Source organism: Lepus europaeus, chromosome X (assembly GCF_033115175.1).
Source record: "Lepus europaeus isolate LE1 chromosome X, mLepTim1.pri, whole genome shotgun sequence".
In the NCBI taxonomy this organism is placed as follows: domain Eukaryota; kingdom Metazoa; phylum Chordata; class Mammalia; order Lagomorpha; family Leporidae; genus Lepus; species Lepus europaeus.
Window position 1 is genome coordinate 20,037,828 of NC_084850.1, and position 27,577 is coordinate 20,065,404.

Below are 27,577 nucleotides of genomic sequence, written 5' to 3' on the forward strand. Positions count from 1 at the left end.
TGCAGCAAGTTAAGTCCCAGCTGCTGCACTTTCAACCCAGCTTCCTGCTAATGTGCCTGGGAAAACAGTAGAAGATGGCTCAAGTCCTTGGGCTCCTGCCGCCCACATGGGAGACCTAGATGAAGCTCCTGGCTCTTGGCTTGGGCCTGGCCCACCCCTGGCCATTGCAGCCATCTGAGGAGTGAACCAGGAGATGGGAGTTCTCTCCCTCTCTCTAACTCTGCTTTTCAAATAAAAAACAAATCGTTTTTTAAAAAGTTCTCTGGTCCAGCAATGTGGCACAGTAGGCTAAACTATGGCTTAACAAAACTAGCATCTCATTGTAGAACTGGTTTGAATCCCAGCTGCTCAATTTCCAATCCAGCGCCCTGCTGATGTACCTGGGAAAGCAGCGGAAGATGACCCAAGTCCTTGGGCCCCTGCCACCCATGTGGGAGACAGAGATGGATTCCTTGCCCCTGGGTTGGGTCTGGCACAGCCTTGGTTGTGCTGCCATTTTGAGAGTGAACCAGTAGATGTAAGAGCTCTGTCTCTCCTCTCTCTGTTATTCTGCCTTTTGAATAAATTTTAAAAATAAAAATAAAAATGATCCAACAGAAACATTCTCAGTAACTCACAAAAATTTACACATAAATATCCTTACTGCAAAGCTAGTCATAGTAATGTAATATTAGAAAACATCAAATATTAATCAATAGGGGATTGGAAAGGTTAATTTGTAGTGCATCCACATAATAGGATAATAGAGGTGTTAATACAGTATCATGTGCAAGTGAAAAATTCAAGTTACATAAAATTAGATATAGTACTAGGCCTATGTTTAAAATTATTAATGTATTTGTATATAAATGTATATAAATATCCTAATGGAAAAAGTCTGGTCTCTCTCATTTTGTTTCAGGAGCCATGTGGGAGACCCAGATGAAGCTGCTGGCTCCTGGCTTCAGCTTAGCCCATTGCTGGCTGTTGCAGGCACTTGGAGAGTGAAGCATTAGATATATGATCGCTCTCTCTCTCTCACTCTCATTTCCTTTCAAATATAAATAATTAATTAAAAAAACAAAAATAACTTTAAATATAAATTTCAAGAAGGGTTGTTTAACATGTTAATTGGCAAACAGAACTCTTTCAGAAAGAGGCTCCCTCCCCTTTGATGAAAGGCTATTTAAAATATATGAGGAGGAAACCTATTATCTTTTAATCCCATTTTTGAAGCCCCTTCATACATGGCAGATTATCATCAAACTAAGACCATACACCACAAAGTGGAATATTTGCATCTTATGTATTTTAAACCACATCAAAGGCAGATAAAAGATGATAATCAACACATTTCCAAGCACTCCAGCCAGTAACCTCCCAGAGTCAGCAACACAACTGTTTTCCCTTCAGCTCTTGGACAAGAACACATTAAGATACACAACTGACAATGTTCCTGCTCTGACGCTATCTAGACAGAGTCCTCTTTCATGAGAGTTCCAGCAGAGAATGTAATGAGTTAACTTATCTCATCAACCTAGAATGGTACTAGCTACATGCCATCCTTAGGAGAACTGAGAAAGAATCACACAAATGGTTTTCCATTCCGCTTCATTCTCTCAAAGAACACCATTTGCAAAAGGCTGCAACCGAAGGACCAGCACAACCCTTTATGCTAAGTGCTATATGGAAAGGGCTTCTCTTTGATACATGTATGATTCACACACAACAATGGATCCCCCCCCCCTTCCTGCTCCAAGCTCAAAATCTTTCAATAAGGTTTTCTTGCTTCCTCCAACAATATTCAACCAATCCTAGAGTTGCAGAAAATAAGAAACCGAAAACCAAGGCACAGGGCACATCAGTTCAAGACAGGACCAGAGCAGAGATTGGCTGACTCTTAATCCATCAGGACAATGAGAAAGGAACATTTCCTTAAGATGATTAAGCAGGAGAACTGATGCTAAAAGTAACTTCCTATACCATATTGTTTTCATTCAGCAGCACTGATAACCTCACAAGTATCTAAGTACTAGAAGATTAACCATCTTTATAGCTTCATTTTTATAACACTTAATTTACAACTACAGTATCCATTTCTTCCTCCCTTCAAATAATATACAATTTTCATTTTGCACATATCATCCATCACTCAGTGCTTATGTTCAGTATCAATAGGAGCTACAGCCTTTAGGTTTAATTTCTTAAAATAAACTTACAGTAGCTGCAGACAGTTGCAAAACAATCCAGTAATAAATATGGCAGGGAGGGTATGACATTTATATAAGTTGCATTCCCAAAAAGACTGCATCTGTTTTATATATTTCATACATATCATTTAAAGGATTAGTGTAACATCTCAGAAATAGTAATTCCCCACTTAGCAGTCAGGCAATGGAGGCAACCAGGCTATGCAAAGCAGAGTGACTTACTATTCTCTTTTAGTTATTAACAAGGTAGAAATTTAGGAGAGAGGGGCCAGTATTGTGGTGTAGCAGGTAAGTCACCTCCTGCAAGCCGGTTTGAGAACCGTCTGCTCCATTTCCAATCCTGCTCCTTGTTAATGGACCTGGGAAAGCAGCAGAAGATGTCCCAAATGCTTGGGCCCCTGCACCCATGTGGAAGACCTGGAAGAACTCCAGGCCCCTAGCTTTGGCCTAGTCCAGCTCTAGCAGCCATTTGGGAAGTGAAACGGTGGATGGAAGATCTCTCTCTCTCTTTTTCTCTAACTCTGCCTTTCAAATAAATAAAAAATAAATATTAAAAAAATTAAGGAGAAAAATATAAAGAGACGATGTGAAGGGCTCTTCTCACAGAAATTTCTGATATGAAGGGAAGGCAACTATCTACAGTGGGCAATATTTGCTTAGTAAGAGTGGGTAGGCAGGACTGAGTTTCTCAGAGGTTCAAACCTGTTCTTCCAAGTGCAAACACCTTGTAATAACTTGTACAGTAATTTCTATAATTAGACAAAAGACACTACTCATTCAATAAATGTCTTCAATAAAAAATACATCAACACTTCCAAAGATTAAAAATCTTTCTGAAATGATTATTTTAAATAAAAGAAACACAAATTAAGGTACAATGAGATACTTCTCAATTATCAAGTTGGCAAAAATATAAAAACTTAACAAACTCTCTGGTGAAGCTATAAGGAAACAGACACTTCCTTAATTCAGTGGGTAAAGTGCAAAGTGGTATTATTATTTTATAGGCAATTTAGCAATGTTTAATAACATTCCAAATATATTTATCCCTCAACCCACCAATCTCACTTCTGGGAGTTTATCCTACCCTCATACTTACGCATGTACAAAATGAAAAAAGTTCAAGATTAATCACTGCAGTATTAATTGGGTCAGCATAGAGTTGAAAATCCTTCAAATATGCAGCAAGGAGAGACTGAGCAAATAAACTATAGTATAGTTCACAATAAAATTCTATGTAGCTGCACACAAAAAATAAAACTCTTTTTTAATATGAAAGATCCTCAGAATATACTTATGTGAGAGAGCATATATAGTAGGCTACTTTAAAAATAAGAAATGAGAGGCAAGTAAGCATAGTTATGTATATTTCTGCTTAAATTTGAATAAAAAATATTAGGATACACAAGAAACTAATGAAATGGTTATCTTAAGGGTCTGGGAACAAGTGGAGAGGTACAGAAGTAAAACTGACTGTGAACATGTGAATATATTATCTGCTCAAAAAATTAAATCAAATTAAAAATTAAAAGGGTGGTTGTCTTCTTGGAATTGTACCTACGAAATACATGAAATCTGTTCTCCTTATAATAATAAAAATGTTTAAAACAATATACACAAAAATATTAAAATACAAAATTATATAGACAGTGCAATCATAATCTTGTAAAAACATCATGCACAAAAGAGTAATATATAACATTTTCTCTTCCTTTTCCTTCCCTGCATTTTCCAAGTTATCTATAAAGTACGTCTTTCTTCAAGAGACAAAAAAATGCCTCATTGATGCAAATGTTTCCATTCATAATGCACTTTATTCAATAAGAGCCTTCCCATTCCTAGTAAACACACTTTGAACATTTAAAAAATAATAAGAAAAGAAACACTTACGAGGACAGCACTATGGCAACAGCATCATTGAGGACACTTTCACCAAACAGAAGTGCATAGAGTTCAACATCTACTTGAAGCTCATGGAATATGGCAAGAACAGTCACTAGCAAGTACAAATAGAAATATTCAGACATTACAAATAACACATGTCCCCCTCGCCAGACAATTATAAGAGTTATTTACAAATGCATTTCTTCATCTTTGAATTCAATCCCCCAAAACATTCTCTTACACCATATTAAAGATTCAGTGATTTCATGTCAATATTTTGCTTTTCCCTAAGTGTATACATGGAACATCTCCTTTCTCTCTCTTAAAAACAGCTGAAAATAACCTAGCAGGACTGAATTGCCCTACATTCTTCATGCAAATGTTAATATTCCCATTTGTGCATCTCCTTTCCATAAAGAATAAATTCAAAATTTCTTATAGACCAGGTAATCATTAATTTTTAATTAAGAAGAGTATTATGAAAAGCATCTCTTGCTACAAACATTATTTTTGCCTTGCATCTTTACAACTCACTTCTATTTGATTGGCAAACTGAAAGTACACCAGTTTGGCAAAGACAGTAGGAAATGAAAACACAAGTTTAGTTTTTAGTTGGGATGGAATTTATGACCAGAATTATAGCTGCTATATTTGACTTAAAAAGAAGCCAACTATCAGGATATTACAGCCTCTGAAGGAAAAAACAAAAACAACAAATCTTTCTCTGAGGAAAGCAATTACATGAGAATTCTTAGAAAATCAGATGAGATTGAAAAGTTGCATTATAACTGTAACTGCTGAGTCACAGCTCACTCAATAAATAAACCCAAGTAGTCATGAAACATTAATATAAGTAAAGATAGGGAGCCTTTTCCAATGTCAGCTATAAAAACAGGAAACCTGCATTTTAAAGATATAATTTCTACTGCAAGGCATTGCAAGTGGAATATACTGATACCAAATCTTTCCAAGAGAAAGAGAGAGGAAGGGTGAAGCAGTGCTGCTCTTTTGAAAAGAGAACCTATCACTCACCCTTCTAGCAAGATGACAATTGCAAAATAACGGAATTGGGACAAGTACCTACAAACTTCAGAAAAAAATAACTGTTCAACTTTATATATGCAAAATATTTTTGCTTTAGTCATTCAGGCAATACTATATATTAATATAGGAAGTCAACCAACTTAAGTTTCTCATAGGCTCTGAAAAGTAGAAGAGGTTGCTGCTAGCATGTAGACACAGAAACTGGAGACAACCGGCTCTTTGCAAAAAAAAAAAAAAAAAATTCCTACCTGCATACCGATAAAGGGAGCAGTACAAACAAAAAGGTGACAACCTTGGTTATCTTTAAGGAAGCATTTTGATTTCTATCTTTAAAAATGTCAAACTACACAAATATCTCTAAAACAGTCCTCTGACTAATCTTTAAAATCCTCTCTTATGGGGTTGGCACTGTGGCGCAATAGGTTAAAGTCCCCGCCTGCAATGTCGGTATCCCATTTGGGTGCTGGTTCGTGTCCCGGCTATTCCACTTCCAATCCAGCTCCCTGCTAACATGCCTGGGAAAACACCGAAAGACAGCCCAAGTCCTTGGGCCCCTGTACCCACATGGGAAACACGGAAGAAGCTCCTGACTTCAGATCGGCTCATTTGGGGAGTGAACCAGCAGATGGAAGACTTCTCTCTCTCTCTCTCTCTCTCTCTCTCTCTCTCTCTCTCTCTCTGCCTCTAACCTCTATAACTGTCTTTCAAATAAATAAAATAAATCTCTAAAAAAATCCTCTCTTATGAGTATAGAACACATTTTTCTCCTTCCTCATAATGTCCTGTGTTATCAGCATTAACACAGGAATTCAGAGATAACCTTATCATCCTTCCTTTAATTGTGCTGGAATGATAACTAAAGAAGATGATTAACTTACAAGGTCAAAGGTAAAACAGAACAAACTTCTACCAATGCCTCAAGGTATAATAAAAGAAAATGTCCATCCTTAGTTCAGAAACTTCAGTCTATGTTCCTATCTCAGTATTTTCATCCTACATTTTCCTCACATTCTAATTTGAATGTGGTTGTTAACTTTATCAGAACTACTAGGAAAATTATAGTCAGTACAATTAAATTCATTCTATAATACAACTTTCCAGAAGATCTGACACTAAAAGGACAGGGGAACAAGCTGTGTTAATATAAAAACAATTTTATAACCCTGAGGCCAATATTATAAAAACAATTCCTCAGTATTTATTAAAGGTGACAAATGATCCAAAATCATACCCGTGTTAGCACAGTTGCCTAACAATCATTTTAAAACTTTGTTTTCTTTTAATTTTTTTTTTACAGGCAGAGTGGACAGTGAGAGAGAGAGACAGAGAGAAAGGTCTTCCTTTGCCGTTGGTTCACCCTCCAATGGCCACCGCGGCTGGCGTGCTGCGGCTGGCACACCGCGCTGATCTGAAGGCAGGAGCCAGGTGCTTCTCCTGGTCTCCCATGGGGTGCAGGGCCCAAGCACTTGGGCCATCCTCCACTGCACTCTGGGGCCATAGCAGAGAGCTGGCCTGGAAGAGGGGCAACCGGGACAGAATCCGGTGCCCCGACTGGGGCTAGGGGCTAGAACCTGGTGTGCCGGCGCCGCTAGGCAGAGGATTAGCCTATTGAGCCGCAGTGCCGGCCAAAAACTTTGTTTTCTTACTGTTAAATGCAGATAGCTGAATATAAATGGAAGATTTTTAGGGAACTGTTTTTTTACACATCTGGAAGGACATATATAATTATTACCCATTTAAACTAATTTATAATCAAGTTTATCTGCTCCTATACCCAATCACTAGGGACAGAAACCAGTCTACATGGTGGGTGTTCTGGCGCAGTGGATTAAACTGATGCCTGGGAAGTTGCAACCATACCAGAGTGCCAGTTCAAGTCCTGACTACTCCGCTTCCCATCCAGCTCCCTGCTGATGCATTTGGGAAGGCAGAAGTGCTTGCATCCTTGCCATGCATGTGGGAGACCCTGATGGATCCAGTTCCTGGCTCCTGGCTTCAGCCTGGCTCAACCCTGGCTCTTCCGATCACATGGAAAGTAAACCAATAAATGAGGTCTCTTTCTCTCTAACACTCTGCCTTTCAAATAAATAAATCTTTAAAAAGAAAAGAAACCAACCTGAATTTCTGAAAAGAAAATCTTATAGCCCTTGAATAAACAATTTGTGGGCTGGTAATAGGCAAATGTAAATAAAAAGTTTTAAAAAATACAAAAATCTGTGCATAAGTCAAAAAGAATCATGAATTTTGTTTCTTCCTCTGCAATTGGAAAGTATAGTACCAATCATGAATTGTACACCCCAACAAAATAAATACCCACATGTGCTTTGACTGGAAAACACTGTATCTGAAGTGCTAAAGCTCCATTCATGGAAAACATACCTGGATCAGTTGCCGATACGATTGCACCAAAGAGTAGGCAATCTGTAAAGTAAAAATCTCCTGCAAGTTGTCCAGTCACTTTCATCAGTGTCACACAGCCGTACATTATGGACCTGTTCAATAAATATACTCTTGACTTTAGAAAAAAAATTAACTGGGTTAAAGAAGTTAGAATAAGAATTAAGAAGATGCAAGGTGGGTGCTTAGCCAAGTAGTTAAAATGCCCATGTCCCACAGAGGAGTGCCTAAATTAGATTCCTGGCTGGGAGGCAATAGGGATAACCCAAATAATTAGGTTCTTGTCATACCCTCCCTGGATGCTGTGGCCATGTAGGGAGTGAACCATGGACAGAAACACCCTCTTTCTGTCTCTTTCTCTCTGCCTTTCAAATAAAAAATAATTTTTACAAGAAGAATAAAAAGATAGTTCTACTGTAGTATATACTTTTTGACTAATCTCAAATTTAATTCATGTCATTTAAATATGGTATCACCAAAAAAGGCAATTAAAAAACAATAAATGTGGTAACACCCTGGCCTTAAGGAAAATTTAGTGCAAAAACCCTTAGACACATTCAGAAATATGACATTTAATAAATCAAAAATGCATTATTTCAAAATTACATTTTGAAGTTTAAAACGTATTTTGAGCTTCAAATACTTACCCAATAACAAAACAAGAAATTGCTGTTCCAAGAAAGGCATATGCTAGAATAGATCCAAGGTTTCGAAAGAAATGTCTCTGACAAAAACAAAAAAAAGTTACTCTATGTTAGAATATTCACAAATTTCTTGTAAAAGGTTTTCCATTTTAGTGTGTCATGCTAATACTAAATGTATTGTTCACTAGAAGAAACAAGTAAGAGAATTCTTACACAGGCATAAATTTCAGCATCTAAAAATGATAAGGAGAGGGTAAGCGAGGAGAATCTGGAAACAACGGCCTTTTTCTGAAATGTTTAATATTCCTTAAAACCCATGAGTTTGGGGCTGGTGTTTTGGTGTAGCTGGTAAAGCTGTCACCTGCAACTCCAGCGTTCCATATGGGTGCCAATTCAAGTCCCAGCTACTCCACTTCCAATCCAGCTTCCTGCTAATGGCCTGGGAAAATAAATGGAAGATGGTACAAGTGTTTGGGACCCTGCCACCCAACGTGGGAGACATGGAAGAAGCTTCTAGCTTCCAGCTTCGGCATGGCCCACTCCTAGCCATTGCAGCCATCTGGGGAGTGAACCAGTGGATGCAAGATTCATCTCTCTCTAACTCTTACTTTCAAATAAATAAATAAACAAAACCCCATGAGTTCAAAGGAAATGAAATACAAAAGCACTTACCCTTTTGAGACTATAACCTGCATAAAATATGATAGGAGGAAGTAGTATGTTGAAAAATACTTCTGGATCAAAAGTAACCTGTTAAAATAAAGAGTTATTTTAGATGAATCCCCTTAGAAGGTCTCATATTACATTATCAAATTATAATAAAGAAAAAAGATAAAATGTTACACTGGTCAAAGGCAAGAACATTAGTATGGAAACAATGTTTCATATAGGATAACTATTGTTCTGATAATCTCAATAATAATAAATTATGAAATATTTTTCAACCACACAACAGAGATAGTATTGGAACAATCAATTAAGTCATATCTGTGGAAAGTACATTAAAATATTTAATAAAAATCTATAAAATAGGAGAAACCATGAACGTATCTTTGCTTTAAACAAAAGAGAGCCAAAACTGGTGAATCTAAAATTTAGAAGCATGGCATTATCATTGGCAAGAGGAAATAGATTTGTTATATCAGTGATATCTCTAAAGTGTATACAGATTGAACATCTCTAATTTGAAATTCCCAAATCTGAAATGTTCCAAAATTCAACACTTTTTGAGTGCCAACATGATGGCACAGGTAGAAAATTCCACCCCAGGAAACTTTATTTCATGCATAAAACTATTTAAAATATGATATAAAATGAGCACCAGGCTTTGTGTATAAGGTATACATGAAACATACATGAATTTTATGTTTAGACTTGAGTTCCAGGATACCTTATAATGTCTATATAAATATTCCAAAATCCAAAATGCTTCTGGTCCCAAGCATTTCAGATAAAGGATACTCAACCTGTATAATACTGAGTTAAAAAAAAATTCTATAAAACTCAGATTTCTAATCCTGAAAGCCCAATTCATTTTAAGACTTATTTGCTATAATAATGCAGATGCCCCCTTCTGTTCATAAGGCTGCAGTAGGATTTGACATAAACACAAAGATGCCACAATTACACATGCTAACATGTAGTTATTTAGCATTTTTAAGAAACTGGAATTTTCCACAAGTGGAGAGAGCTCTTGCTGCAAAGTAAACGTTAAGGTCATATGATATTTTAAAAGCATTAAAGATGGTCAGCAACACAATTTAGTAACTATAAAAGTCAAGTTCTGGGGCCAGCATTGTGGCATAGCGGGTTAAGCGGCCGCCTGCAGTGCCAGCATCCCATATGGGCACTAGTTCAAGTCACGGCTGCTCCACTTCCAATCCAGCTCCTAGATAATGTACCTGGGAAATCAGTAGAAGATGCCCCAGGTACTTGGGCCCTTGGAGACCTGAATGAAGGTCCTGGCTCCTGGCTTCAGCATGGCCCAGCCTTGGCCACTGTGGGCATTTAGGGAGTGAACCAATGAATGAAAGCTCTCTCTTTTTCTGCCTCTGCCTCTCCCTCTCTGTAACTCTGCCTTTCAAATAAATAAAACTTTAAAAAAAATGAATATAGGGGCCAGCACTGTGGCTTAGCAGGTTAAGTCTCGGCCTATGGCGCTGGTATCCCATATGGGCACCACTTTATGAGTCCCGGGTTGCTCCACTTCTAATCCAGCTCCCTGCTAATGTGCCTGGAAAAGTAGTAGAAGATATCCAAGTGCTTGATCCCCTGTACCCACATGGGAGACCTGGAAGAAGCTCCTGGCTCCTGGCTTTGGATCGGCCCAGTTCTGGCAATTGCAGTCATTTGGAGAGTCAACAAGTGGATGGAAGATATCTTTCTCTCTGTCTCTACCTCTCTCTCTGTAACTTTAGCTTTCAAATAAATAAATAAATCTTAAAAATGAATATAATTAAGGCAAGAAAGAACTCAAAGAAATAAAAAATGTATGGAATGTTTCAGATATTACCAAATAAACTTAATGTGCTAAAGCACTATAAGGACCATCTGCACATTCAAAGAAATGTTTACAAATTCTGCTTAACTCAATTCTGGTCACCATTTATTACAAATGTAAATGATACAGAGTGAAACCAAAAGGGTTACAGCAATTATCCTAAAGGAGAAAATGAGATGTCCAGACATACACATTTCCTTACATTATTACATTTGTTAACTGAGGTTTAACTCCATTTAAAAAGACTAATTATTTAAAATATCATTTATTTATTGTTCTTTTAAATCACTTGGTGCCAGTTAACATACTTGAAAAAAAATCCAAAGATTCCCTTTAATATATAAAACTTACCTTTCTAAGCATCTCATTATCTTGAACATTATTAAGTTCATGGGAGCTAATCTCTCCTTTCAGTGTATACTCATAAAATTTTCCACTAACGTTTACCAACAAGGTAGTTGGACTTGACTGCACTTCACAGCTCAGGGTAACATTATTTACATCGCTTGGAACATGAATGCCGTACCGAAGCACAAGGCCCACCAAAAGACCTGGAAATTAAAAAAACAACATAAGTTCTTCTTGGGAACAGATATCACTTCTTTTGTGTCCCCCACCACCCCTCTGGATTCATAACAGAACATCTCTGATGGTAGTCTCCTGTGGCCTCGAACAAATTTTTAAACCAAACACAGTTACAGTTTAAAGTATTACTAAATTCACATATACAAGAGCCCACTTTATATACTCAAGTATAATAGGAATGAAAAAGATTCCTTAGGGTAATGACACAGACCACTGCATCTCTAGATCAATCAAATGATAAGAGAAGTAACAAAATGCCTTTGGGGCTGACATTGTGGCACAGTGGGTTAAGCTGTTACCTGTGATGCCAGCATCCCATATGGGTGCCAGTTCAAGTCCCAGCTGCTTCACTTCTAATCCAGCTCCCAGCTAATGCACCTGGGAAAGCAGCAGGAGACAGCCCAAGTATTTAGGGTCCTGCAACCCACATGGAAGACCCAAAGAAGCTCCTGGCTTTCTGCTTTGGCCCAGCCCAGCCCCAGCCATTGTGGCCATTTGAGAAGTAAACCAGCAAATGGAAAATCAATCAATCAATCAATCAATCTCTCTCTCTCTCTCTCTCCATCTCTCTCTGTAACTCTGTCTTTTGAATGAATAAATCAGTCTTTTTTTAAAAAGAACAAATATCTTCAAATTATCTATACAAGGAATATGCTCTAAGGCAGGGATGGGGAGCATCTGGCTCATGCCATATAAGGCTCACAAAATCATATGGTCTAGTCCTGCCATGGCATCCACAGGTGGCACTTGAAATCCAATGATTTACAGCAAGATAATTTTTAAGTTGATAATGTTATTATATAGCCTGCAAATGATGTTATAAATATCCAAATGGCCTTTGGCAGAAAAAAGTTTCCCCACCACCACCCCTGCTCTAAGGTATCTCAACCTGACAGTTCAGCCATGTTAGAAATGTGTTTTTCTACCTAAATCCATCAATTCACAAGACTTAAACACATACACTGCCCAAGCTTAGTCCCAAACAACATGGCTGGCCAAATAACACACGCTTGACAATTGGAAAGTCAATATTTGTAGATTGACTGAGTTCTTCCATTACTGAAAGGCCAGATATTGCTTTTAAAATATCGGCTTCAAAATCAAAACACAGAATAGCAGTCCTGAATCTGGGGCTATGAGATCACTATATGCCTAGGATTTTACCTGGATCATCCTATTGATATTCAAATATGCACAATGTTCAATGCACAATAAAGCTGTATTGATCAACCACAATTTTTTAATAACAGCTTGAGACAATCTACATATCATAAACTTCACCTTTTTTAAATTGTACAACACCATGGTCTTCAGTATGTTCCCAAAGTTGTATATCAATCATTACTATCTTAATTTCAGGATATTTTAATTGCTACAAAAAGAAGCTGCAAACCTAATAGTCCATTCTCCAACCTCTCAGTCCTGTACCCCCAGCAACAACCAGTCTGCTTTCTTTCTCTATGGATTTTCCTATTCTGGACATTGTATATAAATGGAATCCCGTAATATGCTGCCTTTTGTGTCTGACTCCTTGCACTTAGTACAATGTTTCCAAGGTTGATCCATGTTGTTGTATATATCAGAATCTCATTTTTATGGGCAAATAATATGCCTTCATGTAGATATATCTCAACAGGAAATTGAAGCCAAATTTCTGGAACTTTCCTTAACTCTAAGATGCACATCATATTACTAGCAACATTTTATCTTCCTATTGCCTTTCATTCTGACTAGCCAGCCATTCTTTTAATATGTGACTAGAGAACTATGCTAATAGGCCCCCAGGGTTCAGGACAAAAACAAGGACTCTCCTGCAAGGAGTTTCCAATCCAGTCAGCAAAAATAGACCACATAAAAAATCATATTACAGCATATTTGCATAGAAGGCATTAGAAAAACAAAGAAATACCTAACCAAGCCTGAGGTAGTGAGGCCTGAGGGGAATTTTTCCAGAGGTGTCAACTGAACAGGTAAGCAAAAGAGAAGAAAGGTTCTATTTCAGTTAGGGGAATAGCAGCACATATCCAGTTAACGAAGCAGGAGAGCACACAGCCCATCCAGGGAGTCAAAAGTAGTTTAGTATGGTGGGCTTCTAAAGTGCAAAAGTTGATGTTAGAAAGATAGGCAGGAGCTGACTCATAAAAACACTTGACATGTTGTGGAAGGGAGTTTTAACTTTATCTCAAAAGCAAAAGGGAAGCGTTCTAAGCAGCAGCTTTACATCAGATTTCCATTTTCGAAAAAGTAGTCTAGACTAGAGACGGTCTAAGAGGCCAGCTAGATGGCCAGCACAGGAGTTCAAGAAATAAGAGTTTAGGATTTAATCTAGAACAATAGTGACATAAAGAGAATACAGAAAAGGACTTTTAGAAAATACTAAATTTCAGAAATATTTAATGACACAGAATAGAATACGGGGTAGGGAGATCAAAGACAGAGTCTTAATCAACTTGGTAATCAAGTGGAGAAGTTGGCCTGAACACCTAGGTGGACAGCAGGACCATTCATTGAAGTAAGGGATACAGGCAGAGTAACAGATTCACAGGCGGAAAGGCTGAGTTGAGTTTTGGACATGCTCAGTTCAATGTATCTGGGATGCATGCACAGTTGGAGTATGTGACATCTGAAGCTGGAAGAGATATATACTTTTGGAGATATATACTTTACAGTAATAAGACAGTGCAAGTCAGGTGCAGATGAGATCCACTGGGGAGCAAATAAAATGGAAAGTCGACTATAGATACAGGCCTGGGATTTTATTCATTAATAGCCAACATTAAGTGGCTGCTAGAGGAGGAGGGACTGATGGAGAATAAGAAGGAAAACTGCTAGAGTAGGAAGAAAAGAGAAGCCAGTTGGTGACAAAGAATTCAGGAATAATAAAGGGAAAATTTGCTTTTGATGAAGAGCAAATGATGATAACTATCAAACACTGTAGCAAAATCAAGTGAAGCATGTATTAGAAGTATCCATCAGGTTTGGAAACAAGGAGGTGATGAGTGACCTTGATAATGGCAATTTTACTGGAATAGTAAGGATAGAAGCCAGACCACAGGGTATAAGAGCAGTAGTTGGCCAGGAGTGGAAGAGGGAGTTGGGAGGGATGAGGGGTTCTTCTAGTTAACTCATAGTCACATATACGGCTTAGTATGGGGCCAGCACTGTGGTGCAGTAGGTTAAGCCACCACTTGCAACACAATCATCCCATATCTGAGAACCAGTTCAAGTCTCCATTGTTCTGCCTCTGATCCAGCTCCTGCTACTACTGCTAATACACCTAAGAAGCCAGCAGATGATGGCCCAAGTACTTGGGCCCCACCACTCATGTGGGAGACCCAGATGGAGTCCCCAGCTCCTGGCTTCAGGTCTGGCCCAGACTTGGTTGTTGTGGTCATTTGGGTAGTTAGCCAGTGGATAGAAGATTGATCTCTCTCTCACCCTTGTTTATTTATTTGTTTCAAGTAAATAATCTTTTTTTTTAAAGAAGCTCAGTAGAAGCTGTCCTCTTATATTTGCATGTAAATATCACAGATAAGCTACAACAGATACTAACATCAGCAGCATAAATTATTTTTCAAAGGATTATTTATTTGAAAGTCAGAGTTACAGAGAGAGGGGGAGAGACAGTGAGAGAAAGAGCTTCAATCTATTGGCTCACTCCCCAAATGGCCACAAAAGCCAGGGCTGGGCCAGGCCAAATTCAAGAGTCTGGAACTCTATCCAGGTATCCCACATGGGTGGCAGGGTCCCAAACACTTGGGCCATCTTGCACTGCTTCCCTAGGCATGTTAGCAGGGAGCTGGCTAGGAAGCTGATCAACCAGGATCCAAACCAGAGCTCATATGGGATTCTGGCATCTCTGTGCCACAGTGCCTGGCCATAAATTCTCATGTCTCCAAGCACAACTGTGCAAGGAACCGTATCCACTGGTTCTACTGCACACTCAACCGTATGCTAAAATATCACCAGGTGCCCTGAGGAGGATCAGCACTTGGTCAGCTTTGAAACACACCCTTTGGTAGACAGAACAGCATGAGCGATAATTACTGAGGCTGGAAAAAAAAAATCAAGATCCTTTTATTATGGCCATAAGCATGTGAAAAATTTAAATTTGTTCGAAAAAAGTTGACAGATCAAATTAATATGGGTTACTTAAAAGGTCAAATTCTGGGGATGGTGCTGTGGCATAGAGGGCAATGCCACCGCCTGCAGTGCTAGCATCCCATATGGGCGCCATTTTGAGTCCTGACTGCTCCACTTCCAATCCAGCTCTCTGCTATGGTCTGGGAAAGCAGCGGAAGATGCCCCAAGTCCTTGAGCCCCTACACCCATGTGGAAGACCCAGAAGAAGCTGCAGGCTCCTGGCTTCAGAGAGGTCTAACTCCAGCCTTTGTGGCCATCTGGGGAGTGAACCAGTGGATGGAAGACCTCTCTCTCTCTCCCTTCCTCCTTACCCCCCTTCCCCCCTCTCCAACTCTGCCTTTCAATTAAACAAATAAATCAAAAAGAAAGAAAAAAGCGGCTGTTCAGAAGATAGTTAAAAAAAAAGTTTAAAAAAAAGGTCAAATTCTAATCATGGAGTTAAAGTGATTCTCAGTACAGAGAAAGCACACACAAAAAAGTGCTTTGTTAAGATAAGGCAGAAACTTCTAGACAGAGGCACAAAAAATATTGACATTATAAAATTTAAAATTACCACTAACAGGCAACAAGAAACACAACCACAAAGAGATATCTTTCACTCAAACAGAGAAGCCCTACTCCTCCTACACATTCCTGACCCACTTGTGCTGGAAACCCTCCCAGTGAATGAAACTCAGAATCGCCCAAGGCCCCACTATTGCAAGACTCTGTTAGGAGAAATTGGTATTCTTACGGATTCTAGCCCATTCTTCAAGCCAGAGCACCTGACACCTCTGACAGTCAAAAGAAATCACTGCCAAATCAAGCATGGCCAAAACTGGTAAAAAAAAAATCCACAGATTAAAAGAGTGTGTATAAACATATTTACTACTTGCTAAGAAAAAGGGTGCCATAAGATTTTGCGTTAAAAGCTAATGTAGGGGCAGGTGTTGTGGCATAGCGAGTAAAGCTGCTGCCTGTGGTGCCTGCATCCCATACGGCTGCTGGTTTGAGTCCTGGCTGCTCCACTTCCGATCCAGTTCACTGCTAATGTGTCTGGGAAAGCAGTGGAAGATGGCCCTAGTCCTTGGGCCCCTGCACCCATGTGGGAGACCTGGAAGAAGCTCCTGGCTCCTGGTTTTGGCCTGGCCCAGCTCTGGCAGTTGCAGGAGCACTAAGCAGTAAGCAGTAACGTTGGGGAGTATACTAGCAGATGGAAGATCTCTCTCTCTGTAACTCTGCTAAAAAAAAAAAAAAGCTAACATAACTTAAGATAGCCAAGAAACTCAAGGCTTTTGCTGACCTCTGGTAGTTTTACATGCAGTTATGCATCTCTTTGTATCTTAGCACATTCTCAACAGTGGCTCTTCCAACCTTTATTCTCCTTCTCAGGCCCCCAGCCCCATTTCCTACTTCTATGAGATGCTAAGAGCCATCGACACAGGCTACGTCCATTCCAAGCCTATCTCAATACAAGCTCTTTTATCTTCAGCCTCCCTCTCAGGAAAGAGAAACATCCTTTTCAAAGGAACCCCTTCACCAGGACCATAGCCAATTCCCATCCTAATTGGTTTGTATAGATTATTTGATCCTTATAACCTCTTGACATATTTATCCTTGTCACAGTCCCTGCGTCATCTGTAAAATGGGGATAACGGACTTGCCTCACACTATTTTTCATCAAGTGACAAAGCCAGAATTATAATTTAAGTATTCCAATTCCTAAACCTCTACAAATTTCTAATCACCTCCTTACTGTCACCTCACCAAAGGCTTCTCCAGCGGTTCTCTGGAGAACCACCATGGCTTAGGTCACCATTATCTCACAGCCTTCCAAGCCACCTTTAAATCCTGCCCCCAAAGATATAACTATTACCTCATATATGTGATACTACAAGGTTGAGTGTAGCACAGTATCAGAGGAAAAAAAGCACAAGTTGTTAGACAAATACACGAATTCTGCCTACATCAAGTTCAAGTTTGTGCTCTTAGGGCAGTTAACCTCTCATTGAACTTCAGCTTCCTCATATGCAGTGATGATAATATTAATTCACTTTGTCTTTACAGTTAAGCTTTATCTCTTCAACAGGAAGCAATGTACTTGAAGGGGCTAAAAAAAAAAAAAAACAGGCCTTTTGAGCCAGAGTGACTGTGTTTGAATCCTGGCTCAATACTTATAAGTGACTTTAGACAGGTCACTTAATCTCTGTGAGCCCCAATTTCCTCATATGTAAAATGAGAAAGATAATAGTCCCTGTCTCCCAGGGTTGTTTAGAGGTTTAAGTGAAATGATACTGGCTGTGTGCCTAACACCGTGTCTAACAGATTACAATGCTCAATACATATTAAGTCACTAGACTGTATGTGCTTTGTGAGCAAGGACTATGGCTCACACCTGTATTTTCCATCAGATCTTACACAAAATAAATGTTTATTGATGAATCACATGAGTTAAGCCTAGGACCTTGAATGCCTTAAGTGTAAGGCAAAATAAATATTCCGTCTTTTATACTATCTGTAATCACACTGCAGTGAGTGATCACTTTTCAGGCTTAATTAACTACCTCGACAATTTTTACTAACAGTGACTCACTTTTAAGCTTCTTAAGAAAGGTAGACCAAGGAACAAAATACGTGGGCGCCTTGAGATTGTGTGTTTGCAACCAGAGCAATTAGTCCACATTACAATCTAGAAATTGACCACATTGGCAATTTAAACTGTTTTTTCCCCTACCTTTGTTTCTCAAAATGATAAAGCAAAGGCTTGTTTTAAATAGCATTTTCCTCGGATTTAAGTAGCTAAGCCTACACCACAGGAATAAGATCACCTGTGGGCTGAATGCTGGAGGTGGAGGCATTCCCTTTACACCTAGAAGCCAAGCTGAAAAATAAAGATAATAATATAGTAGGGGCTGGCGTTGTGGCACAGCAAGTAAAGCCACCTTTTGTGATGCTGGCATCCCCTATGGGTGCCAGTTTGTGTCCTGGCTGCTCCACTAATGATCCAGCTCCCTGCTGATGTGCTTTGGGAAAGCAACGGAAAATAGCCGAAGTCCTTGGGCCCCTACACCCACGTGGGGGACCCAGAAGAAGTCTCTGACTCCTGGCTTCTACCAGCCCTGGTTGTTGCAGTAATTTGGGGAGTAAACCAGCAGATGGAAGATCTCTCTGTCTCTCCCTCTCTCTCTGTAACTCTGCATTTCAAATAAATAAATAAATCTAAGAAATGTAGTAACACAATAGCTATGATGGTGCAAGAGTCATTAGAAAAGGTAAATGAGAGTAATTAGGGTTAGAAAGCTTCAACTTCTTTAGTATTTAAAATACTTTGGCCCAATCCCATTTAGTCTCCTAGAACTGCATTTGGGAGTTACTTAAGGGGCTGTTTAGCTCACATTGCCCAGATAGAGAAAATGGGAAGGCTAAAGAATGTCAACTTAACCCCAGATTTGACTCTCAGATTAACACTCTTGTACTATATATATTCCATATTGGATACCTTTGCTTTTCCTTCAGAAAATATTAATACTAAGGCACTCTATCACTTTCATCAACTTAGAAACGTCCAGAAATACAATCAGTAAGCCAACTTTTCTACTTTAGCCCAAGACTTAGATGAGGTTAATAGTATCAGCTACCCAAGAGCAAATATTTTCAGAGCAATTCAAAGTACCTATCTGATATTTAAAAATTACACTATCTTGGGGCAGGTGTTGTGCAAGGAGTTAAGTAACTGCTTGGGACAACAGCATCCCATATCAGTGTTTGGTTAGAGTCCCTGCTACTCTGTGCTTCCAATCCAGCTTCCTACTAATGCACCTGGGAGGCAGAGGATGATGGCCCAAGGGCTTGGTTTCCAGCTACCCATGTGGGAGACTGCATGGAGTTCCTGGCTTCAGCCTGGCTAGCCCTGGCTGCTGCAGGCATTTAGGGGAATGAACGAGTGAACCAAGACGTCTATCTCTCCATCTCTGTCACTCTGCCTTTCAAATACATGAATGTTTTTAAAAACACGTTTGCCTTTTAATTTATAAAACTGAACAATTAAAAGAACTGTCTTGAGATTAACTCGAGACAAAGCAATAGCAATAATATTAATAGCACAGCTAGCATTTATTGAACTTTGGAATTAAGCACTAGGCTAAAAACATTGCTTTCTCACCATAATCCTACTATCATTATCCCCAATATACGAATACTGATGAGGTTAAAAGGGGGAAGGACATTACTTAAAATCACAGTGGGACAGGAATTCAAGCCTGATTTAAAGCAAGGTTCTGCAAACTATACCCCTTGGTCTGTTTTTGTATGGCCCAAGAGCTAAGAATGGATTTCATGATGCTAAAGGTTAAAAGAAAATGCAACAGAGACACAGAGATCTATGTGACCTGAAGAGTCAACAATCTTTACTATCTAGCTGTTTACAGAAAAAAATTACCAACTTGTGGTCTAAAGCTTTGTACCTTTAACTACCACGTCATATCTCTATTTGGAAAGAGGTATCAGTGATCAGTTCCTTGTTTAACACTGAAATACTCACTTGGCACTTAACTAAATATAAGAAGCCATTATTTTCTGTATGTGTATGCACACACACACACAATTTCTTCAAGTTCCTTGAAGGCAAGGGTCTTATACCTCTTTATAGTTTTGGTGCATCAGGCTAACTGTTAAGGATAGCAAATAAATCACATACTGTTATATAGAGAAATGCTTATCTGTTTGCCATTAGGAGCCCTGCAAATGAAATGCAAAATAACTGAAATACAAAAACCACCTAACATATTTAAAAACGAAGAATCCCAGTGAGCAAATATTTCACATACAGGCTTAGAATTCTATTAAAGTAATGAAATCAAAGAAATAAGGCCAAGTATGTGCATTTTCCTGAGGCACACAACTACCTTTCTGTGTTATCTTTGGGATGCATATTCTAGAAGTCTGGATTTACTGGAAAGGTGTTGGAGGGGAGGGTGTTGCATGGAGCAATGTCTTTTGTGCCAAGCTTCCTCTACCTATCTGTAGATCTGAGGGCCAAATCTCAACACACTCATCAGTTTAAGACTGTTCTGAATGAAGATAATCTTAACACCTGGGACTGCACAGACAGGATTGTCTGCTGTCATCTCTTCAGCTGTAGCCTCACAGCAGATTCAAATGGTCAGCAGTATATAGCTTCTTTTTCCCTTGACGCCTAGCAGCACTCAAAATGCCTCCAAGCCCATGGTTTGATTTCCTCTTCTCATCTCCCCTTGTTGCCAAAAAAACAAAAATAAATATGTGACCTCAAAAAGAAGGCACACTGAGACATAAGAACCAAAGCCATTTATTTGGCAATTGGTCAATAACCTCATGTCAACAACAAGTCAGCCACACTGCATGTATGTAGTGTTTGTAATTGCTGCTTGGCTGACCTGTCCTGATCATCATGTAGTACACCACTCTGCTGGAAGAACCTTAACTCTTCCCCACCCTCACTTCTGTACGGCTGAATTGGAAGGGTCAACCATACTCCCCGTGACAGATATTACAGGCATAGTACGAGAAACCAGGACATCATTAAAAACAAATAAATAAAGCCCTTAAGCCTTCTAGAGCCTATTTCACGCTCAGATTGTCACTTGGGCTCTACAACGGAAAGGCTTTCGTTTGTAACCTCGAAAGGACAGGGCGTAGCAAGAGCTAAGTGATGAGGAAAGGTCGACTCTGGCTCCAACAGAAGGCCAGGCCAGATCCTGGGCAGCAGAGACACCGCCGCAGCTTCACTGAACCTTCCACAAACTGCCACCCGGGAGAAATAGATGCCAACGATGCCTTCCCCTCCCCCAGCCCCCAGCCCAACCAGAGACACCGCACCCACTCCCTTCCCATCCTCAGCCCTTATCCCGAGCTCCATAGCCAGAGAAAAGGGGGGGAGGGTGCTAAGGAGAAAGGGGGTGGGGTCGGAGGAGAAAAAGGTGTGGACAGGCAGAGAAAATGGTGAATGAGGCTTAAGAGGAAAGGGGGTGAGGCAGAGAAATGGGGGGCGTAGCAGAAAAAAGGGAGTGAGGTAGAGAAACGGATGGGAGGGCGGGATGTCTAGGCAGAAAATGGAAGGAATTACAAGGGAAGGTGAACACAGGCCGAGCAGGGCCAGGAGAGGAGACAAGAGAGGCAGGCGGGGGGCGGGGGTAGGGGGGACGGTGGGGGAAAGGACAGGGGTTAAGGCACTTGCCATAAATCATAGCCAGGCCAGTTTCGTGCAGGAAGCGGGCCCGGCGGTGCTTGAAGAGCCAGATTGTGAGAATGGTGAGGGTGAGCAGCAGGATGAAGATGAGTAGGTTGGCGCTGTCCTGCCGGTGGCTCTCTTCAGCTTGTTTCTCGGACACTATCTCCTCGTCCATGGCTCTCGCCGCTCGGCCAGAGCCGTCCGAAGCCCCGGCCCAGCCAAAGACGCCCACTGCGAGGAGCAACCACAGGGGCCGCATGAGCCGGCGAGTCCTGAGACCGCCGCCGACGCCGCGACGGAGGGGCGCCCGCCGCCAGCCGCGTCCAGCCATCTCTCCCCCCGCCCCCCGCCCCACTCCTCACCGGCAACCGCCCGCGGTCGGACCACTCCCCGAGGGCTCACGGGAAAGGGGCGGGGCCCGAGGGAAGCCGTCGGAGCGCGCGCCGCCACCGCCGCTGCCGCGGCCGCCGCCCTTAAAGGCGCCGCGGCACCCCAACTCCCTGTTCCCAATTCCTTTGCCCTTCTGCCTGCGGACAAGCACGCTCGGCGCTGCCGGCAATTGGAAGGCTGTCAAATTGTAGCCCACTCCTTTCAGCCAAGGAAACATTGGTTGAGTGTAACCAAGCAGAGGCAGGCTGAGTTCTACTTTGACCGTAGTCTTGGAGCTCTCTGGGGAATAGATCTTTTATAACCCATCTGAATATTGTCCCCCAGTGTCACTTAACAGGTTAAGAAGTTGTCCCCTTGGGAATGGCTTCAATCTCCATCTCTGGAGTTTAAATCGTATTCTGCTTGTTCTGTTCTCGTTGGAAAAAAACAACACAGTAGCTCATAAAATAATTGACTCAAAGTGTGTGTGTGTGTGTGTATTCGGTTTTCTTTACATGCAAAAAGCTGATATAAATCATCTCTCAAGCTAGGAACCTATACAGATAAATTCATTAACCTCGCAAAAAAAAAATTCGATCGCTTTGTGCTCAGGTTTACCGAAGTTCAGAAACACTCCAACCTCCTCCCAAAGAAGCAGTCTTTGGTGGTGTGGTGGGTTTCTCACTTCCCTCTAAATTCTTTCTACTCCTCTCTAGAAGTTCCCAGTGGAGACTTCACACTTAACACCTCTCTTTCTCAAGGAATATTTTCTTGTTCTCAATCTCTCAGTTTCTCAATGAGAATTTTCACAGTTCTCACCTCCTTACTCTAGCTTTGTCTTTGAGAACAGTGGATTCCTCTTTTTTCCATGCTTTTAAAAATCACTCCTTGTATGCGTGAGCTCTCTTTGCTTTCTCTAGACATTATTTCTCCATGAATGAGTTACAAATGTCAACTCCTAGCCTGCCACTCTCCCAGCAGGTCTCTACCTGTTGGATACTGATCGTATCTTGTCCAGACACCTACCACCTTCAAAACTAAAAATGTTTTGAAATAGCTCTTTCACGCTTTATATATATATATATATATATATATATATATATATATATACTTTCTCTATATATAATATATATTATATATACATATACTTTCTGGGGCTTGCGCTGTGGCATAGTGGGTTAAGCTGCTCCCTGCAGTGCCAGCATCCCATATGGGTGCCAGTTTGGGTCCTGGCTGCTCCACTTTTGATCCAGCTCTCTGTTATGGCCTGGGAAAGCAGTAGAAGATGGCCCAAGTCCTTGGGCCCCTGCACTCATGTGGGAGACCCAGAAGAAGCTCCTGGATCCTGACTACGGAGCAGCTCAGCTCTGCCCATTACAGCCATTTGAGGAGTGAACCAGCGGATGGAAGACCTCTCCCTCTCTGCTTCTGCCTCTCTGTAATTCTGCCTTTCAAATAATAAATAAATAAATCTTAAATATATAATTTCTTTCACCCTTTATATATATATATATATATATATATATACTTTCTCTCTCTCTCTCTCTCTCTCTCTATATATATATATATATATATATACTTTCTCAATCTTTGTACTATCAGAGGTACTACTACTAATCCCATTTCTGTCATTCTGATTAGAACTCAAGGTTCTCAAATGTTTTCATCTCATAGTCATATAAGCTCCCTTTTACAACAAGAATGCCCAGGCCACTTCAAGCTGCTGCAGTATGGATTCATACCCCTCCCCAACTAACCAGCTCTTTAGACTCTGTAACAGTGGTAGGATTTAAAAAAAAAAAGTTCTAAAATGGAGTTTAACTCCCAGTCCTGTCCCTGTCATGTGAGTAACTGCCCTAGACCACAGATTGTCACTGTGTGTTCATTCTCTCCTATTACTACCTGGATCCATGTCTTTCCAGGAATATCCATGGATGCCTGCCCTCTACACCCTGACCCTAGCCTAACCACACTTTTCCTGTTCACACAGGGGTAGGCGTTCTAAAGGCAAGAAACCCAGGTAAGCATCCTTTGCAGGCTTCCTGCTGTCCCCTCCTCCCCTGAATATTGGGGTCACCCCAAAAGAGCTACCTAATGAGCTTAATCCTTTCTTGTAGTGTAATCACTCATTCCAAGGCTGGTTTTCAGCAACACAGAACTACTTTCCACTCCCACAGTGTATGGAACTTGAAACAAAACTGTTAGATTGCTTCTCTGACCACAGTTAAGGGAGCACCTTTAAGCCAAGGATGTGGCCCCAGCAACTTAGTCTACGCTGGTAACCATCTCTTTATATCAAAGTTCCAGGAAGAATCTTGAGATGGCAATCACTCTACCAGGCAGCCAATCCTGCAAGCTTTGGGCTCCTTCCAGAATGTACTTCTCTGTGGACACTTCTGACTCCCACCTCCCTGTTTCTCCTCTCACCGATGCCTTTCTTGAGCACGTGCCCCCTGGAATGCCCTCTTTTTTAAGCAAACTACCCAAGTCTCAGCTGCTGGAATTGATGGCCCCTCCACCTCCTTCTTTTACTGGAACCTGAATGTCTCCCAAGATTCACGTGCTCTGAAGCCGTTTCATGTGGAGGCTGTTCATTTCATCTCAACCTCACCCCCCCACACACACACAGACATGCAATTCACACCCAGTATCATATGGCCTGAAGGAGTTGGCACTTTGCTCACTCCCTATTTTTAAAAAGATTTCTTTATTTGAAAAGCAGAGGCAGAGAGAGAGATTGAGAGAGAGGTCTTCCATCTGCTGGTTCACCCTCCAGATGGCCGCAACAGCCAGAACTGTGCTGATCCAAAGCCAGCAGCCAGGGGCTCCTTCCGGGTCTCTCACATGGGTGCAGGGCCCAGGGACTTGGGCCATCTTCTACTGCTTTCACAGGCCATAGCAGAGAGCTGGATCAGAAGTGGAGTAGCCGGGACTCCAACCAGCGCCCATAGGGGATGCTGGCACTGCAGGCAGAGGCTTTACCCGCTAAGCCATAGCACTGGCCCCTCCCCATTGTTCTAACCCATTACTTCTCCCCCCTTCATTAAGGACCTAACACCTTCTCCTCTCCTCTCCTTGCTGTTGTCATTTACTGATTTCCTAGTGAGGCCCACACATTCACAGAGTACTTATGCATCTGGTTCCCAGACTACCCCCCTCCCTCCCAGCCCTGCAATCAGATCATCCCGAGCAAATGCAATGCTAATATCCAGAACTCACCAGCAAATTCCAGTTTTGCCTCCTTTTTCACCAGGAAAATCCTACCCTGCAGCTTTTTCATTAGGAAAATCACAAGGCATTCTGGGGAAATCCTACTTGAAGCTTTTTCACTAGGAAAACCCTACCTTGCAATCTACTTAAACACAACACCCCTCTAGCTTCCTGCTGCCTTCCAGGGTGTGCCTCACAAAACTTTCCAGGATACCCTCAGGTTAAGTTAGGAACCAACAGGGCTCCATGAGCCCCACCCCCACCCCCCACCCCCGAGCAGGTCTCTATCCCCCCCTCCAGGGAGGGTGTTAGATTTTTAAGTTTGTTATTCTACAGGTCATGAGAACCTTGAGGGCAAGGACTAGGTGTCACTTATTTCTGTACTGACAGCACCTAGCACAAGGCCTAACCAAAAGAGGTACTCAGTGTAACATACACAGGAACTTCGAAAAGTTTATGGAAAATGGAATTAAAGGATAAGCTTATTGGGGTGCAAAAATTGAAATTCACACATGGCTTTTTTTCACAATATATATTTTCCATGAGCTTTCTGAAGATTTCTCATATGCAGGGATTTAAAAATACTTTTGTGGGGCCGGCACTACGGTGTAGCATGTAAAGCTGCCATTTGCAGTGTGGGCATCCCATATGGGTGCTGATTCGAGTCCCGGCTGCTCCACTTCCAATCCAGCTCTCTCCTATGGCCTGGGAAAGCAGTAGAAGATAGCCCACGTCCTTGTGATGTAGGCAAGCATATAGGATAAAATTGATTAGGTTCGTGAGCTGGAAGACCACGCTTTCACCAACGCCCCTGTTTGATCTCATACCCCTACTTTTTTTTAAATTTTATTTATTTATTTATTTATTTTTTGACAGGCAGAGTGGACAGTGAGAGAGAGAGAGAGAGAGAAAGGTCTTCCTTTGCCGTTGGTTCACCCTCCAATGGCCGCTGCGGCCGGAGCACCGCACTGATCCGATGGCAGGAGCCAGGTGCTTCTCCTGGTCTCCCATGGGGTGCAGGGCCCAAGGACTTGGGCCATCCTCCACTGCACTCCCGGGCCACAGCAGAGAGCTGGCCTGGAAGAGGGGCAGCCGGGACAGAACCGGCACCCCGACAGGGACTAGAACCCGGTGTGCCGGCGCCGCAAGGCGGAGGATTAGCCTAGTGAGCCACGGCGCTGGCCCTCATACCCCTACTTGACCCCACTTGTGCACCCACCTGTGGATCAGACTAATTAACCACTCCCGTTTGGAAGTGGAGTAAAGGCCTGAAACACGATGGGCCTGGCCCTTTTTCCTTTTTTTTCACTTTGCCCTTCTTTTTCCTTCCCTGCTCTTGATCCCTTGCTGCCCCCACGCCTTCAGGGCATGTGGTCTTTGGGCCACCAGCTCCAGGCTTCCTGGCCTGCATGTTCCTCCAAAGGGCTGGCTTTTAGCCTGCTCTCTGCTCCGTAGGAATCCAGATTTCCCTTTCTCTTTTAGATAGAGTCCTCACTCCCCTATGCATTTTTCTCACTGAATAAAAAGCTTAAAACTTAACATGCTGCCTGGTTTACTTGTGCCAGTATTCAGAATTCTTCTCTGAATGTGTGGCAAGAGCCCACATGGCTTATTAATATTAATATATTAATAAACAAATCAGTAACACTTGGACCCCTGCACCCATGTAAGAGTCCCGGAAGAAGCTCCTGCCTCCTGGCTTCAGATCGGCCCAGCCCCAGCCATTTCAGCTATTTGGGGCATGAACCAGCAGATGGAAGATCTCTCTCTTCTCTCTCTCTGCCTCCGCCTCTCTGTAACTCTTACTTTCAAATAAATAAATAAATAAATCTTTAAAAATATTTTTGCATCTAAATAAGCTAATCTTTTAATTCCACTTTCATGAGCTGTTTGAACTAGCCTCATATCTGTGCATCAACAAATGTTTCTTAAATATAATTCAGTGCCGAGAAAATCTCCAGGTTGTAGACGATACTAAATCCCCCTATGTATACAGGTTCAATCAAGGATAAACTGAAAGAGGGCTTTGCAGTACTTGGTACATAGTAAGTGCCCAAGTAAATAGCTGATAATTGAGTAAAGTGGATAAGTTTAGTCTACACGTTCCTTGATTCATTGGAGGTGCCTGCTAAACACTGAATTAACTAATTCACTTATTGAGGGAAAGGCTGGAAAGCCAGGCTGAATTCATACTGTGGAAGGTCTCCATACTATGCAAATTCTAACTTAATCATTTCCCTGATCAAAAACTTCCCCAATGTCAATTTGGCAGCAGAAAGATGGTAAATGAAGTGCAGAGAGATGAGCAACAGGAGGCCAGTTAGGAGATTAGAAAAGCAGTCTTGTTGAAAAGTAGTGAGGCCTCAATTTAGCAGGTATGGTAAGAATGGAAATGGGATAAGGAATTCAGGAGACAATGCAGAGG

General features: G+C 41.3%; 1 protein-coding gene across 2 annotated transcripts in view; it reads right to left on the reverse strand.

The window, feature by feature from the left end:
* SLC9A6 (solute carrier family 9 member A6) overlaps window positions 1–21,904 on the reverse strand; it is a 60,845-nt gene extending 38,941 nt beyond the window's left edge. For both annotated transcript variants that reach the window (XM_062183249.1, XM_062183250.1), the window contains exons 1-6: window positions 21,580–21,904; window positions 11,010–11,209; window positions 8,831–8,908; window positions 8,162–8,238; window positions 7,497–7,609; window positions 4,080–4,185 (exon numbers count right to left, since the gene is read on the reverse strand). In XM_062183249.1, coding sequence (XP_062039233.1) covers window positions 4,080–4,185; window positions 7,497–7,609; window positions 8,162–8,238; window positions 8,831–8,908; window positions 11,010–11,209; window positions 21,580–21,904 — 899 coding nt within the window. The remainder of the gene's footprint in view (window positions 1–4,079; window positions 4,186–7,496; window positions 7,610–8,161; window positions 8,239–8,830; window positions 8,909–11,009; window positions 11,210–21,579) is intronic.
* Window positions 21,905–27,577: the final 5,673 nt, after the last annotated feature.